Genomic DNA, 16,788 nt, shown 5'->3' on the forward strand with positions numbered 1-16,788 from the left:
ATTAACAAATGCATCTCTCTAAAATAGGGTCTTGGAAAAATGTATCTCCATTGGCCAAGTTCACAGATATAAAATTCTTCTTGTAAAGTAAACTTACCAATGCTGAACTTTTTTGTTTGGTTTGCTATTGTGTTTTTTTGTTTTTGTTTTTTTTCAAAGAAATCAGTGACTTCTTCAAAGTCTCGCAGTATACTACAAATTAAGAAGATAAGAACAAATTTTATACAAAGCTTCTACATATCTTGTTTGAGTTGATTACTGATCCATTACATTGACGGATTCAGATCACACCTGCGGGACTTTCATCCTACTCTGTCCCAACTAGTATCGGGCAATCGACTCCATTCGGACGGCAAAGAAGTAACAGCATTGGCAATCTTTGCAAATGTCTAAATGCAGCAATATCTGGTAATAAGAAAACAGAATGGGTTACTTGTCAGCGTAGATGATTGGTGGAATAATATTGCAATCATTCCACGTGACCACTTAATTTATCAGAGCTAATTTGAGTTACTACTAAATCAACAGGAAGAAAGAAATTACATAATTAAAGTATTTTGGAAAATACAAGTTATGACGAAAATCAAATATGAACAGTTATCATTTAGCATTTTTGATTTTTAAACTTGTTACCCTGCTTTATCACTGCTGGACGCTTTGATTCTCGTTAGTAAGTCATGGAGATGTAGCAGTAGACACAACTGTGTTGCTATAGCAATAATGAAACAAGCAACATTGTGAAATAAATCCCGTGGCACTTCCAGCACACTTGTTTAAATGTTCTTATGCCAGTGACGGAGATGGCATGTTCTCTGTAAGCAGCGTAATGCAGCTGCAACTTATATCCTGGCTAACATGAGAGAGAAACAAACCCTATTACTCACTTCCACTGGGCTATCAAAAAAAAAACCTCCGGCCTACAATCAAAAGATGGGTTGGTATTGCAATAGAAATTCTATAAATCTTTTCTCTAGTTTCTAGCAAATACATGATCCCATATATTTTTTGTCACTTAACAACCCCTTAGCCATCCCCACTTTTCCTTCCCACAATCCAGCTTTATGTCTATAGTAGAAAAAAGTTCAGGAGACATGGCGCACTTTTTACTTCTTCTTTGTTGTCGCTGCCGATCATCTCCTGGGCGGAGGCTGGTAGAAGTTCTGGGCCGGTCTCTGGTTCCGCCTCTCCATCCTGTAACCCCCCTGATCCCGCCTCTCGATTCGGAACCCGCCCTGGTCCTGGGCCTGCCTATTGATGAACGGCCCGTCGCCCCCTTTGCGGAACTCGAGCGTCATGTTCACGGGGACTTCGAAGTTGCCGTAATCGGGATGGGGTGACATTGTGGCCTGGCTGGGGACCATTTGCGGAGCCTGAGCCTGCTGGAAGGCCTGGGGAAAGGGCGGGGCTGCTTGGAGGAACGGCTGCTGCTGGTGAACCGAAGCTATAGGGGGAGGTGGCTCTGTCTGCACGGGAGAAATTCAGTGTTGTGAAGATGAAGAAAAAAATGGAGGTCAGCAAATCTACGTAAAATGTCTTGGCTACTGTGAATATAAATCATCTACTAATCATAAACAGTTAATTGTAAACATATACGCTATGACACACCTAGAATTGTAACATGTAAAAGATACAATCAACTGTTCTCCTTGGTAAATGCATCTTTCTAAACTTGAAAAGAATCACTCATGCCAATGAAAGAAAATAATCAAGACCTAAACTCTCATGAAGAACTTGTACAATCATAAGAACAGATTGCTGACATGTCCTTACACGATGAGCAGTACTCTCAGAACAAAAGGTAAAACATACATTGAAAAGGAGGGCAATAGGCACAGTTGTCAACAACCAAAATTCAAAGTGACTGTCTTCCAAACATCACCACTAGCTGTGAACATCACATGTTATATCTACAACTGATCTGTCTACTGGACAACTGTCATCTGACCCTTTCAAAACTTCCATGTCATTGGCACTGAAAGTAAGAAATTGGCTTCTGACTTTATACCATTGCTAAACCACCTCACAGTCTGCTGTTATAATACACAGTGAATAAAATAAATGTGGTCTTGTTACTTGAAATTAGCAATTTCCCAGTCTTCTGGTACAACTACAACTGTACAACTGCATTATACATCCTCCCATTCATTCATCTGGTTACACAATCAAAGCTAAATGTCATATTCAATGTCATTACTGACCAAATGCACGTATCCAATATGTTTTTGATTTCTGGAATCTTTAGATGAGCATAATATGACTACTCAGAGTGAAATACACAACACCACTGCACTGAGAAGAGAACTGTCAAATCAGAAACATTTGTGGCATGACAATTTTGCAAATTGCCACTGGCATTCAATGCACGAGAGGACAAACACTTTTACTTTGGAGAATCTTGGCTCATCGCGAAATTCCTGAAGTTTCATGCATGGGCAAATTTTTGGTTTTACAGTAAGCCAAAGAGTGGACCTCGTTATGTCTCTTACCCAAGGCTGGTCTGGCGTTGGCATGATGTCGGTGATGAAGACCTCCTCATAGTTTCCATACTCCACAAACTTCACCACGCAGGTCTTACCCGACGGGTGAATGCCACTAATCTGTGCCTTGTAGAACTAAAACGGGAGGATAGGATGCATGAACAGAAATAGTAAGAGATGGACTGATGGTGTGCTACATCAATGGTTTAAATTATCTTAGTTTATAAGCTTTCATTACGGACAGTCCTCATGAATGTCGTGTCACACATTCTATAAACAGAAAACCGTAACAGTTTCAGGAAAAAACAGTGAATTATGCATCTAGGGTACGAACATTTACATGCATCCTCTCTTACACTTACATCAAGACCATTTGACTTGTCACAAACTCGCAGTATTCCCTTCCTAATTTTCGTTCTGTTTTTGATTTACAGAGATGCTCCTCAAAATTCAATTTATATCGGTAATTATGCATCAAAGCACTTACAAATTTTCTACAAATTGCACATGTAGCCAGCTATCTGTCATGAAAATATCACCTTTGATATTACTTTTTTAATTTTTAATTTATGAGGTACAGGCATTGTCAGAGATCAAAAGCTCTCTTGACAGTGAGAAATAGTACTCCAAGTGAGTTCACACATTATGCCTTCTATCCTGGTTTCTAGCTCACTGTATATTACATTTAACCTGTACCCACCTCATTGTCTTCCCAGTACTTCGCGAAGCAGTGGTCACCTTCCTTGAATGGCATGACTGGAGGAACCGTTGACTGAGGGATGATGTCCGGTCCATTTGCCATGGCCTTGGACTGACCCGAAGGTTGCTGGTTCAAGACCTGGCCGGTGCTGTCCCCCATCTGCCTTCCCCTATCATGGGCGGCAGTCTGCAGCTGAGATTGCTGCCGAGGTACAAAAGGCTGCGATTGGCTAAAGCCCTCAAACTCCCCCTTGAACATTTGGCTGTTGCCCGAGTGCCTCTCCTGGTCAGGCCCCTTCCAGTTGTTTCCACGGTCGTTCCCTTCCTCCCTGCCATTGCTCTTCCTGCCAAACTGATCACCGTCCTGCCCCTGCTTACTGTCCGGTTTCCTTTCCATTAACCGGTACGTCTTCTCCGAGCTTCCCTCATTCTTGGTGCTGAACCTGTTGGGCTTGTCTTGGTTCTCGTACCTCTTGTAGTTCCTGGACTGGTGGTTACTGCTGTTTGAAAAGACATCATTGTTAAAGTTCCTGCCCTGGTTCTCACCCCTCCCATCACTCCTACCAAGACCCTGAGAACTCTTGTCTGTCTGGTATCGATCAGACTTGTTGCCCCTCCCCTGGTAGCTTCTGTCGTTTTGGTATGCATCTCCCCTGGTACCCCTACTCTGTCCATCGAAACGCTTCTCATTTCTATCCTGGTACCTCTCTCCATCTCTCCTCTCATTCTTGTAATTCCCGTCGCCCCTGTATCCCTGAGATGTGTCCTCCTTGTTATTCGTCCACTCGTTATTCCGTCGCCCATCCCGCCGCCGCTCGTCCCTGTCGTACCGGTCCTGCTTGTCCCTCCTGTTGCCCCTGTTGTCCCTGGGTCCCATGGAGCCCTCGCCTTGCTGCTGGGCCTGTCGCTGGGCCTGCTTCTGGGCCTGTAGCTTCTGGAAGCGAGGTGGGGTCTCCCTGACGTTGTGGTTGTAGCTGCCACCAGCCTCCCTGCTCGACTTTGTTTGATCCCTGTCGTAGCGGCTGGGCCTCTCACTGCGCTCACGCTGCTCCTGCACCTCATTTTCCTTGGGTTTAAAGGCTAAATCAAACACAAGAGAAAACCATAACTGGCATCATAATCTTGTCTAATATTTGTTAACCTTTCCCAGGCAAAAAAAAAAAAAAAAGAATTGCATGGAACTCAGCAGTTATTTAACACCAGTACCCTCAAAATGTTTAGACTACTACACATACAATAAAATACATACAGATAATACAAACTTGAAGTAATTCATGCAATGACAAACTTAGCTTTTTCAAATGTTGTCCAATCTCAACTTTATCAAATATCAGTCTCTATTCAATAATGCTAGGAGCTTTGATTTTTGAAAATACATTCTCGTGTTTTTTGCCCATTTCTGTGGACGATGTCTCTCAGTGGCTCACCTTCTGCTTTTGATGGTCCTAACTTTGACTCTAGGAAATCAAACAACGTCGTGGGAGCCGAGGGCTGTGAAGGTGCATCATCGTCATCATCACCATCCCCGCCTCGTCTTCCTCTTCGACCTTTGAAACCTCCTGGCATAAAACAGATACAAGTGTAACATGAACGAAACTACTCCTTTCATCATTTCAACCATGCCACAAATGCACTATGACTGGAAATAGTTGCAGCGAACATGGTCATATCAGCTGTGCATAACTGAACTCAAAGAACTACATTTCTGCATTCTTTCCTTTTCACATACAATTTTGCCATATATACAATTTCATGGTCATAAGATTGAGACAATAAATTGCATCATTACAACAAGAATTCTTTTGCTCTGTTTGATAATCAGGAATAGCTACACTTTGCTACATCGACAAAGACCAAGTAGGCACTGCCATTTGAATCGTAACGAAGCAACATTTCCAAAAGTATTCTAACACTCTCATCACAGACTCTGCGTTAGGCTCATTTTCTGTAAGAAAATATAAAAAATAAAGAATAAAACTTTCAGAGAATGCATTACCTGTACCCCTCTCCTGTCTGTCCCTGCCCCTCTGTGGAGGCCCAGATGATGATGAGGACCAGCCAGACTTGGTGCCCATTCCGCTGCCCGTGCCTCCAGTACCGCTGGGGGCCACCAGGGAGTCAATAGCAGCGTCCAGGTTCCCAGAGTGCTTTTTGAGCGAGGCTATGGCAGCGTCCCGGCTGAAGCCCATTCCGATGAGTTGAGACACTGACTTCTCATCAACTTTTTTCTGCAAAAGAAAAAATACATAGATATGTATATATTTTTACTTTAAGATGAAATAATGCAACAATCCAAACTACATCAACTGCTTGCACAAACACAGATACTAAGAATTCTCATTTGTACCTTCAGTGCAGTTAATGGGGAAGAACTACTTGATTAAAATCCTACCAAAGCATGCTGACTTGGTATGAGGTGACAGCTGATTATCTAAGAATATTTGCATATATAGCACAGAAAACATCAAACAAATGCAATGATATCCTGATGAGGATGCATGCCTATCACATATCTCCAACAAAATTCAGAAAAAAAGTCACATGCTTTTATATTTGCTAAAGATATTTATACACCTCTTAGTTGGTTTGCTTGTTGTACTATACATTGTTCTGTAGTCTTTGAGCTGTTGCAATTTTTGTTGTAGTTGTTGAATGCAGGCGGACATGCTACAATACTAATATCACGGACAGTAACAAGAGTCTGCTTGATGATGATTCTGCAGTTAACATAAATGACAGAAATCAAGTGGTGTATCTGCTATTTATCCCAGTAATTGTACAAAGCCCCACAGCCCTGCATCAACAGACCACATTCAATTATGCCTGGGATGCATGCACACACACACACACACACACACACACACACAAAGACAAACAGACAAACACAACTGCAGCTTAAAAAGTGATCGACTTTGTACATAGTATTTTGCTCACATCCACGGAGAGTTCTCTGTACATTGTCTGGGGCTGGTTGTTCTTATTGCTGTCAGTAAGTCTCCCTTCCCCACCTCTCACTCCGCGCCGCTCCGACTGGGTGCCCCTGCCTCCATAGTTTTCCTGCGTACAGAGATACACACACTGGGTGATTTCAAGTCCGCTGCTAGTGCCCGGTGTTACCTTCCAAACAACTGCCTTAAATTGAGCTCCAACACCGACAGTCATATTAATGCAACTAATACCGATCATTACAATTGATCCCCAACATTGGTGTTATCTTCACACGCCACCATAAAGTCTGTGTAATTGCGCTAGAAATTGCATGACGAAAAAAGGACGGCCCTAGATTCAAGCAAAACATGAAAACATGTAGCAATAAATGCTCTGAGAAGAGGGATTAAATTGTCATAAATTTCTGAACATCTCCCAAATACAACAAAATACATTTTTTCTCAGAATATCCATACGTACAATGAAGATGTGAATCTTTCAGAGAATGAAAATAACTAAAAAACACACTGTTTATGTCTGACATGTTTAACTCCCTCAGCGCACTACAAACAAAATTTACACAGGCAAGGGTAATTGAAACACTGTCAATAAATCCTCCTCCCCCTCAGTCCCCTTCACTCTACTGACAATGCAGCAATCTGTGCTGACCTCTCACCTTTGTCAGACAGACTTACATCCTCTCATCACCTGTCCTCTCACCTTTGCCTCACTGCCGCCATCTTGACCTTTGCTCCCTGTACCCCCAAACTTCTTGCCGCCCTGCTGGCCCCGAGCCTGGTCCAGTTCCTTGATGGCCGCCTTCCTCTGCTCCTCAAACTCTCGGTCCTGGTCTGTCTGCTCTCGATTCTTCTCCAGGTTCAGTGTACGCTTCTTACCTGTGTACACATGAATAAAGACTTGTAAGACTTACAAACAGCTCTCAGTAGCAATAAAAACAACTTGATGTGAGAATCATTGTTTTGAATACACATGCAGAACCTGCTGCCAAAAGAAGTACTGTAAAACACAAAATTTTTGCAAATTGGAGCCAACGGCCTTCTTTGCACCATGAAATTTTCGTGAGTTACCTCTTATATTCAATGCATATAGAGTAGACAGGAACTTTCACATGCATTTTAATTTTGCGAATCTTGGCTCTCGTTGAATTTGTGAAATTAAAATGCACGCAAACATTCCTCGTTTTACAGTAATATAAGAATCATCACTGGCTATCAGGCAGAAGCTTGGTAGTCTGGTGGATAAAACACCTGTCTAGCAATCACGAGGAGGTCCTGAATTCAAATCCCACCTACGTATGAAGGCTTATTGTTTATCATGGCTATTACTCAAAACACTGAATAATCTATGTTTATTTACATCAGTAAACGACGATTTGTCAATCCATTGCAATAAAAGCAAACTCGAACCAAAATCACTAATTTGAGTATGAAACTCTCAGTTTATCTGCCTCAACCAATCTGGCCTTTAAATTTTTTATACAGAGTTTGGACTGCAGTAAGGATTGGCAAGAAGCTTTCCGTTCGCACTCAGTTAACATGTGCATAGTTCAATCAAGCAGAGATGGACAATGACCTGGGAGTTCAAATGATATCAACAAGCAGCATGCTGCTTTAAACATTTGTGAGTCCACAGATAGGGTTGAATATCATCAATCATCACAAATAAAACACTGGTCCACTCTTAGTGAGAATAATATTTTGTCCATATCATCACAGCTGGGATGGCACGTCAATGACCAACTCTCTTTTCAGTATCAAATGTTATAATCAGTAAAATAATGAGGGCACCCTGATCTTGGCTTATTTTTGTGACTAGCCATAGACTTTAGCCCTCCAAAGACCAACATATCAAAATGCTACTGACTTTGTGCATCATCAGAGCGGCAACAGCAATGACAGGGTTAAAACTATAGAAGCACTCTGAGAGCACAGACCTCCAACAAGCAGCTCATTTCCACCACTCATTTTGTTCTTCCATGGAGATCAGTGATTTCCACCCAAAAATATGATGCATGCTGACAATCGCCCAATTTCCCAACAGAGAAGCCTTTTGCCATCAACTTCTAGCTGCATAGCATGCGTCGCCTTAGCAGAAACTAGAGCCGTAGAGCACGCACTATAGTGCACATATGCAAACCTCCAAAAATGTGCAGCATGAACTCCCAAGTTCATTGACCCTACCTGCCAAAGTATCAAAAATCCTTCCTAAAATCAAAAAACAAAATTTGCAGATCACTATAAAAATTTCATCATTTGCTCGTGTCATTCTAAACTATTCCTGTAAATTTCATTCAAATCCATGCACAACTTTTTTATTTATTTTGCACACAGACAAACAAACAAACCAAACACTAAAGAAAACATAACCGCTTCCCCTGGTGGAGGTAACTAGAATCTCCACAGAAACAGAGTACTGGGTAGATACTAAAGACTAGTGCCCAGCCCTGATACAGTTACCACAACTATGTCCTCCTTTACTTACCCGGTCCCTCTGTCCTCTGCCTGCTCTCTGCACTGTGCTGCACTCTGTGACGCTGTCCGAATGGCACCCAAGGGGGCGGGGCTCCCTCCACCTGAGTTGTTCTTGTGTGGTGAGCGAGTTGCTGAAAATACCATGTGGAGATATTATTTTTTAATACATACTCATAATCATACATCAAATAACCATTAGTAAGGTTTTTCACTGATAAGGAGATTGAGAACATACATAGAAAGCAAATATGCACTAGTGTTCCCTTATTGTATTTGGCATCTATTATCTTCTTTTTTTTCAACTTGGTTTAATAGTAATGACATAAATACGCTTAACCAAACAAGACAAGCAGATGGGAATATACATGGAAGTTGTTGCAAAAGATACATACCAGCAACATCACATGCCTACCTTGACATTTGGCAATATGCCGATAAGTACCTAAAACCTTTCCAACAAACTGCAGCATGTCTTGGACACGCTCCAGTTTTGCCAAGAGATAAACCAAAGTCTGACTCACCCTGGCCAGTTCCCATCTCTCCACCATCTCCTCCACCCTTCCCCCGAGGACCTTCACAGTGGCCGGATTGAGGATGATGAACCCATTGGTGACATCCACTCTTCCCTTCAGCAGGACCTTAGTGCCCGGTGGAGTGTTCAAGCTGTCAAACACCAGACATTAATTGCTATTAGTCAAAATGTGTAAATATTCTTGCTCTATAGAGTACAGAAGTAATGATGCCACAGTCTTTTGTTATAGCTTGGGTTGGAATCGCGTGCGAGCATGGCTAGCACCAGGACAGGTGAGGTTGTTTAAAACCAGTTTCCATGGTGATTTGACATCACACATTTGTACTCTATATCCAATCATTTTGGCGTAGAGCAACAAATTTAAGCACAGATCTAAACAAGCATTGAGCATGGTAGCCATCAACTTCTCTGCACATCTCACAAGGCAACAATGATCACATTGGAGGTAGATGCTACATACATAATTATCACAACGTCCTTGTATTCACACCTTCAAATTCAAAATGTATATATATATGAATCTTATACATGACTTACTCTATTTGATGAATTGTTTCTATGACAACGCCTACACATGTGACATGGCCATCTGTGAGTTGAAGCCGGAGAAGGCGAGGAGCAACAGAAGAATCCTCATTGGACTTGGGAGCTGCAATGTTGCGAATTTTCTGAATCTGAAGCACGTACGGCCCCTGGACCTTTTGCAAACAAACAGATCAGGGTATATTCACTCATGGAACTACTTCCTCTGTAATGATATCCTCAACATTGATAGAAATTTTCTAAATATCAGTACAGCAATTTATTGTGCTCACAGCTCACAACATACAGGAACATTTAATATTTGACTGCTAGAAACACATCACATTAAATTGTGATTATCTTAATATTAAATATCAAAGTAAACTGAAAAAAGGTTTAAATCTTAATTGTTCCATACATTCACAACAAACATAATGTTTTCTTTCTTTTTTTTAACTTGATTCTGAATTTCAATGTACTGGTGGAAATTTGGAGATGGATTTGGACTGGTGGAGTTAACAAATAGCATTACTGACACCAAGCAGCCTAATCACATGCATTTTTGTTTTTGTTCTTCTCTCTCTCCATGATCCTGAAGTCTGATTATCCAAAACATCACAAACTCTAGAATCTCACATTTCTTATGAATAGACATGCAAATGGTGTAGCATGCTTCCTAACTACTCATCAATCAGTCTATCTTTCCTCAAACCATTGCAAATAGTTACAACTGAACATGCATCCATCCTAGCGATGACACACATGCTGTGAAAAAGTACCTTACCTTGTCTGACTTGCTCTTCCCAATGTCTGGAGGCAGAGCATTGGAGCCAATCTGCTTCAAATCAATCTGCAACAAGGAAAAGTAGAAATTACGCGGTGCGTAACATATGTCCCCGCCGGAAGTAGCATTTTGTAACAAAATGTGCAATATAGGTAAAAAATCAAGGTCAAAGGTCAAAGAAGTCAAAGGTCAAAATTCTGTGTAGAAGTTTTGAAGCCCTCACCTAGTGCCATCACATAAAGCAAATGGAATCGAAATTGGGTTAGAAATGGCGAAGGAGTAGCATTTTGTAGCCAATGTACAATATAGGTCAAAAATTAAGGTCAAAGGTCAAAGAAGACAAAGGTCAAAATTCTGTGTAGAAGTTTTGAAGCCCTCACCTAGTGCTATCACATAAAGCAAACGGAATCGAAATTGGGTTAGAAATGGCGAAGGAGTAGCATTCTGTAGCAAAATGCACAATATAGGTCAAAAATCAAGGTCAAAGGTCAAAGAAGTCAAAGGTCAAAATTCTGTGTAGAAGTTTTGAAGCCCTCACCTAGTGCCATCATATAAAGCAAACGGAATTGAAATCGGGTTAAAAATGGCGAAGGAGTAGCATTTCGTAGCAAAATGTACAATATAGGTCAAAAATCAAGGTCAAAGGTCAAAGAAGTCAAATGTCAAAATTCTGTGTAGAAGTTTTGAAGCCCTCACCTAGTGACATCAAATAAAGCAAACGGAATCGAATTCGGGTTAGAAATGGCGAAGGAGTAGCATTTTGTAGCAAAATGTACAATATAGGTCAAAAAATCAAGGTCAAGGTCAAAGAAGTCAAAGGTCAAAATTCTGTGTAGAAGTTTTGAAGCCCTCACCTAGTGCCATCACATAAAGCAAACGGAATCGAAATCAGGTTAGAAATGGCGAAGGAGTAGCATTTTGTAGCAAAATGTACAATATAGGTCAAAGGTCAAGGTCAAAGGTCACAACTGAAATTCTGTGTAGAAGTTTCAAAGCCCCCATGTAGTGCTATCATATAAAGCAAACAGAATCAAAATTGGCTCATAAATGACAGAGAAGTAGCAAATTGAAGATTTTGATCACACACGGACGCACACACGGACACACGGACGGACGGACGGACGGACACACGGACGGACACACGGACACACACACGTACGGAGCCCGTTTCATAGTCCCCTGCTCGAACTCGTTCGGCGGGGACAAAAATATAACAAGATGTGTCACATAAGACAAATTTAAAACCAAAAAAAAAAAAAAAAAGAGAGAAGAGTGATTTTGCGAAGAATATGTTGAAATGGGAACTGTAGAGATAAATGAGTAAACCTTCAGCAAATGTTAAAATCTCCAAATTTACTGAACAGAATATCAACTCATAGCAAGAATTGACAATTGAATGTTGTTTCAAAGTCTTCAAATGTCTCATCATGCTCTACAAAAAAAAAAAGACCACAAGACTGTTAAGGATTTCATACAAGCAAAAACACGAAGAAATAAATTTCCAAAATGTTTTAAAACTTTTTTCTATACACCACCTTCACTGGAGGATGTCCTTCTTATGAAGAAATTTGCTTTTTCAACCATGAAAGCACAATACATGTAATAGGACAAATACGTTACAGGGGAAAACTTACATCAAGTGCCCTCCTTGTTAGGGCATCCACTGAGATGGTGGCAGCACCCTCCTTACATCTCTCGATTCCATCCTTGGTAAGATGCCTGGCAGAGGAGTTCGAGGGTAGAAAGGGAGATAAGTGGTAGCCTGTTTATCAAAACTATGGAGAATAACAACTCGAGTGATGAAAAGGTGATTGACCGGCAATGTGTTTTGATTCATTACATACTGCAGCTTGGCCACCATGAGTACTGCCGTCTAAATGACACAGTTGGGACAGTTGGTGCCTGTGGGAGATCATCCGTGGATATGCAAGGAGCAACAGACCCAGGAGGAGTTAAGGCATCACAGCTGCAATATTCAACAACCTACATATTGGGTTGGTAGGGGTTTTTTTTTTTGAGAGAGTATCAATGAGGGTCATCATGATGATTTCCAGACTAGCAGGACATAGATACAGAAGCACTTCTCTGTCTGCCTGACTCCCTGGGGCCTACAAGCCAGGTGATTATAAGACCATAAAATACATCTTGCTGTCATCTGCCAGCTACAGTATAAGATGGTGCAACTGGTATTAGATCTTTTGCTATATCAGTACCTCAATGGTTATAACAACTACTGCCAGATTCCATGAGACATAAACATTACTTCCAAGTCATGGGTAGGCGAAAGTGTGGAATGAGCAACCTCGGACGAAGATAGTCCAACATCCCAATGTTGTGCCGTGCGGAATGTCCAAAGAATCCCATTATCAGGCGATGATGGGCTATAAAATCATGTCATTTGAAGGATATCTATAATAATCCACAGAAGTGATGGCCCTACTCCTGTACAACCATTCTATGTCATGTGAATTAACGACAGGCAATAGATGGGTATAGGGAAAGTAGAATAGACACAAAAGTGTGCTATTTGTAGACGTACAATGTACACATGAAGGGCGACAGCGAGTAGTAGCTGATGTCATACAAACAGTGCAGCTAGAGGTTTGTGCATTATCACATTTCTCTATTAGCCAGGATTCACATTGAATTTTCACAACATTTGAACTGCCATTGTGACTCCAGTCCCAAACTTTCATAATGGGAAAGGGACCATCGATTTCATCATTTTGCAACTGCACAGTCCACACAAAGACACAAGCATGTGTTTACAATGGGCAGCTCTCTTGGAAAAAGGGAATATCACATGAGACTTCTCAGAATTTCTGCAAAATACATCCCTGACCTTTTGTGGGTACACATGTAAATCCCCTTACATCAGCTCATATCATATTTGTGAGACATGCATGTCAACTGCACGTATATTCCACTGGACATTTTTAGTTCATTCATTTTGAGCAGTTTTCCCATTGATACGTAAGAGACCTGTGCTGATCAAAGCCAGTGAACTTAAAATGCTGGTAGGGCTAGTTACCAGGAAATATAACTTTAATTAATTTGACTTGTACAAATCACAAGGATTATATCTTCTTCTTTTTTTTTTACAGAATTTACACTTTATGGTCTAGACCCCCAGGCATACTGGTCACACAAATACTATATGTTAAGCCCTCCTTAATTCTCTGGCCTTACGATTTCTTTTCTTTTTTCTTTTTTTTTAGAACCCAAACAGTAGAACCACAGGATATGTTTTCTGATTATGTAACTACCCATAAAGGGTTGCGTATTGTCGGTTCTGTTGCTCATCATTTAAACAAATGACTGCACTTCATCTCATGACGACGCTACCATTGTCAAATATGCTGACGACACTGCTATAATTGGTACCATTTGTGGCAACGAACGCATATATCAGGAGGATCATTTGAGTTTGAACAATGGCGTCAAGATAATTTTCTGGTATTAAATACAGCCAAAATGTAAGAGATGATTGTTGTTTTTTGGTCAAGCAAAGGTCAAGTAAAGCCAATCAATCTAAAAGAAGAAGTATGGAGATAGTTAAGAGTTTGAAGTACCTGGGTACATCAATCATTGATCAAGAGTTATTATGGAAAGACCAAAGTCAGTCCCTTTATGCAAAGGCTATATATGCACATGATATACTTCCTTAGAAAGATGAATTCATTCAACATTGATAAGATAATTCTACGGTTATTCTGCAAGTCAGTTATTGAAAGTGAGATGTTTTTTAGTTGTGTGGCTTGGTACAGTAGGTGCAGAAAAGAAAATTTTAAGAAGGTACAGAAAATGCTGGCAAGATGACTGGTGAAGGGACAACTATGACACATGAATGCATCAATGATTTTGAAATAAGTCTCTTAAATACTAGGAAATGGTAATCACACTCTTCATCAAAGTTATACTCTAATGTGATCAGGAATATGGTACATGTGGTACAAGTGCCAACAGAAGGAAATTCCTGTAGACTACTGGACAATAAAGATTATATCTCTGAATCTCTGAAAGAATGTGTAACTGAAGTATGCTCTGTGGATGTTTCATCACAAAGCAAAAGAGACCACACAGATTAGAGCCAGGGTACAAGTTACAACATAGACACCGTTTACAGTGCGGAGCCGGGCTCGGCCACGGCCGAGCCGCGGCCGAGCCCGGCCTCAATTACGCGGCCGAGCCTTGCAATTTTGTCCGTTTACACAACGCTTTTGATTCAAACCTTTCAATATTTTGTCGTAGTGGCACTCTGCTTGTAAATAAACGCAATTTGGTATAGCCTGGTTTTCAGACCCTTTGCCAACTGGATTCCGTGGTGACGAAGTCGCCGTTCGGGCAAAGGCCTTTGCCGAAGGAAAAATCCTTTGCAGGACAAAACCACCTTAAACCATAGTTAGTTTTCCACGTTGAGGGGGTTAATATCGTGAATAGCGAAATAGTACGGGCAGAGGGTCTGGAAGCCAGACTAAAATTGGCCGCGCATTTGGCCCAGTTTGCGTTTACACCAAGAAGAGGCCGGGCTCGGCCGCGGCCGAGACCACCTCCAGAGCGAGGCCAAATGCAAGGCCAATTTTGGCCTCGCATTTGGCCTTTTGCGCGTTTACACTGAAGCGGGGCTGGGCTCGGCCATGGCCGAGCCGCGGCCGAGCCTCGAAATGTAAACGGGGTCTTACAAATCATGCATCCGTCATCCACGCATTGCCATTGGTTTTGAAAGCAGAAGTACTAGTGTGCCCTCGCTGCATGCTGATTTATCATGCACACACATCCATTGCATTGGTTTTTCTGACATTCATTGTTGCACTGTAAACGGCAAGGTGCCAAATTACAAACTGCTATATTCTACACCCTCATCTTCAGCACTGTACATAACATAATTTAACATCAAGAAGATTCAAGCAGTACAAAATAGAGCAGCCAGATTCATCTGTAATGACTACAAATGGCAGTCTTCCACCTCCGGAATTATAAAGGATCTGAAACTTCACCCACTTCCAGAACGACGTAAGCTCTTAAGGCTATCGACATTTCATAAGATAAAGCATGGCAACATTGATTGAAAGCTATATAGTAGAGAATTATATCAGCCCAACTCAAGCACCGAGAGGTATGGCAACCGGAAGCTATCACCCTGATAATTATTCTATTTCACAAGGCTCTTCAACTGCTCTCGCCAACTCCTTCTTCCATGGAACAGCGAAGGATTGGCATGGTCTGCCAAGCCAAGCAATATTAAACAGATTCATAAATTTGATACATTTAAAGAAGCGCTCCAGCGTCACCTCCATTGTGATTAGCTGCACATCACACCACAGTGCTGAGTAATACTCTATATTAGTCTATAGGGCCTACAGAGTTTTTCAGCGTATTCATCCAGATCCAGAAGACTCAAAACAAACTCAAGCTTCGTAAATAGCTAAAGCCCAGATAGCAGCAGTGTAACCAGAAAGAAAAAGACAGCTGAAAAAGAGAAGTATGTACGAAAACAGTTCTAGCTCTCCGACGATATCATAGAGTTTGATGGATATGGATTTGGAGTCACTCATCACATCATCTAAAACTAAAGACAGAGCACGTTAACAGAGTCGAGTCTACGTCTATTCGTTGATCGCATACACAAGGGGCGGGACACCAATATCGATATGTGGGACTGAGAATTATTAATAGGGCGCTGTAGCTTCAGAGCGGCTGACACCTGAGACTTAGCAAAGGCCTTTGTGTCACTGAATCGACTCTTTTTAAAAGCCCAGTTAGCTACTTTCATACTTAACTTCACTGGAAGCATAAGAAAATAGGCAAATCTAGTGTAATATTGTTGAACAAACTATCTTACCAGCCACGAGTCAACAACTCAGCTTCGACCATTTTGCCACGGCCAATGTAGGTGATACGTGACGACGTGTCTGATTGGTTTGTTGTGCGCTAGTGGAAAGATTATCTTTTCTAAACCGTGCTACGATTGGTTCAGGGTGAACAGGAGCAGGGGATGGGGGTGGGATGGGAGAGCGAGATAAGGATCTAGATCGCGAGATACATACGGTGAGTAGAAGAGAGATAATCTACATGTACAGTAGTATTAAAGGGATCGTATAGTTTTGGTTGAGACCTAATTTCAGGTTTCTAACATCCTTTTGGTGAGATAATGAGAAACCTTTTATGAAATATGAAAGAGCATGTAATTCCATGAGGAATTCAACGTTTATTTGATGAAAATTGGTTTTGAAATGGCTGAGATATCCAAAAGAGACCAATTCTAATAAGTGTGGGACGCAAACTTTATTATGATCGCTTTGTTTTACTTTGTTTTTGGATGTTTCAATCATTCCAAACCCGATTTTCATCAAA

The 16,788-nt window shown here is 41.3% G+C and overlaps 1 protein-coding gene across 1 annotated transcript; it reads right to left on the bottom strand.

Moving 5' to 3' along the window:
* Nucleotides 1–966: 966 nt before the first annotated feature.
* On the bottom strand, nt 967–12,798 carry LOC140235453 (tudor domain-containing protein 3-like). Its single transcript, XM_072315480.1, has 13 exons — nt 12,698–12,798; nt 12,069–12,153; nt 10,435–10,500; nt 9,666–9,826; nt 9,118–9,259; nt 8,607–8,727; nt 6,825–7,000; nt 6,111–6,233; nt 5,173–5,404; nt 4,604–4,735; nt 3,178–4,256; nt 2,487–2,612; nt 967–1,463 (listed from the first exon to the last, which is right to left on the bottom strand). The coding sequence occupies exons 1-13, from the start codon at nt 12,796–12,798 to the stop codon at nt 1,131–1,133; spliced, it is 2,877 nt and encodes a 958-aa protein (XP_072171581.1). The 3' UTR covers nt 967–1,130.
* Nucleotides 12,799–16,788: the final 3,990 nt, after the last annotated feature.

This window comes from Diadema setosum, chromosome 11 (assembly GCF_964275005.1).
Source record: "Diadema setosum chromosome 11, eeDiaSeto1, whole genome shotgun sequence".
NCBI lineage: Eukaryota > Metazoa > Echinodermata > Echinoidea > Diadematoida > Diadematidae > Diadema > Diadema setosum.

What these genes read in the sequence shown, in the direction of transcription:
- LOC140235453 (XM_072315480.1), bottom strand. Translation starts at nt 12,798, where the DNA reads ATGGGATTCTTTGGACATTCCGCACGGCACAACATTGGGATGTTGGAC. An exon ending in CGCCTACCCATGACTTGGAA is followed by an intron (nt 12,154 to 12,697) that starts GTAATGTTTATG and finishes CTCCTCTGCCAG; the next exon opens with GCATCTTACCAAGGATGGAA. An exon ending in AGTACTGGGAAGACAATGAG is followed by an intron (nt 2,613 to 3,177) that starts GTGGGTACAGGT and finishes CTCCCGTTTTAG; the next exon opens with TTCTACAAGGCACAGATTAG.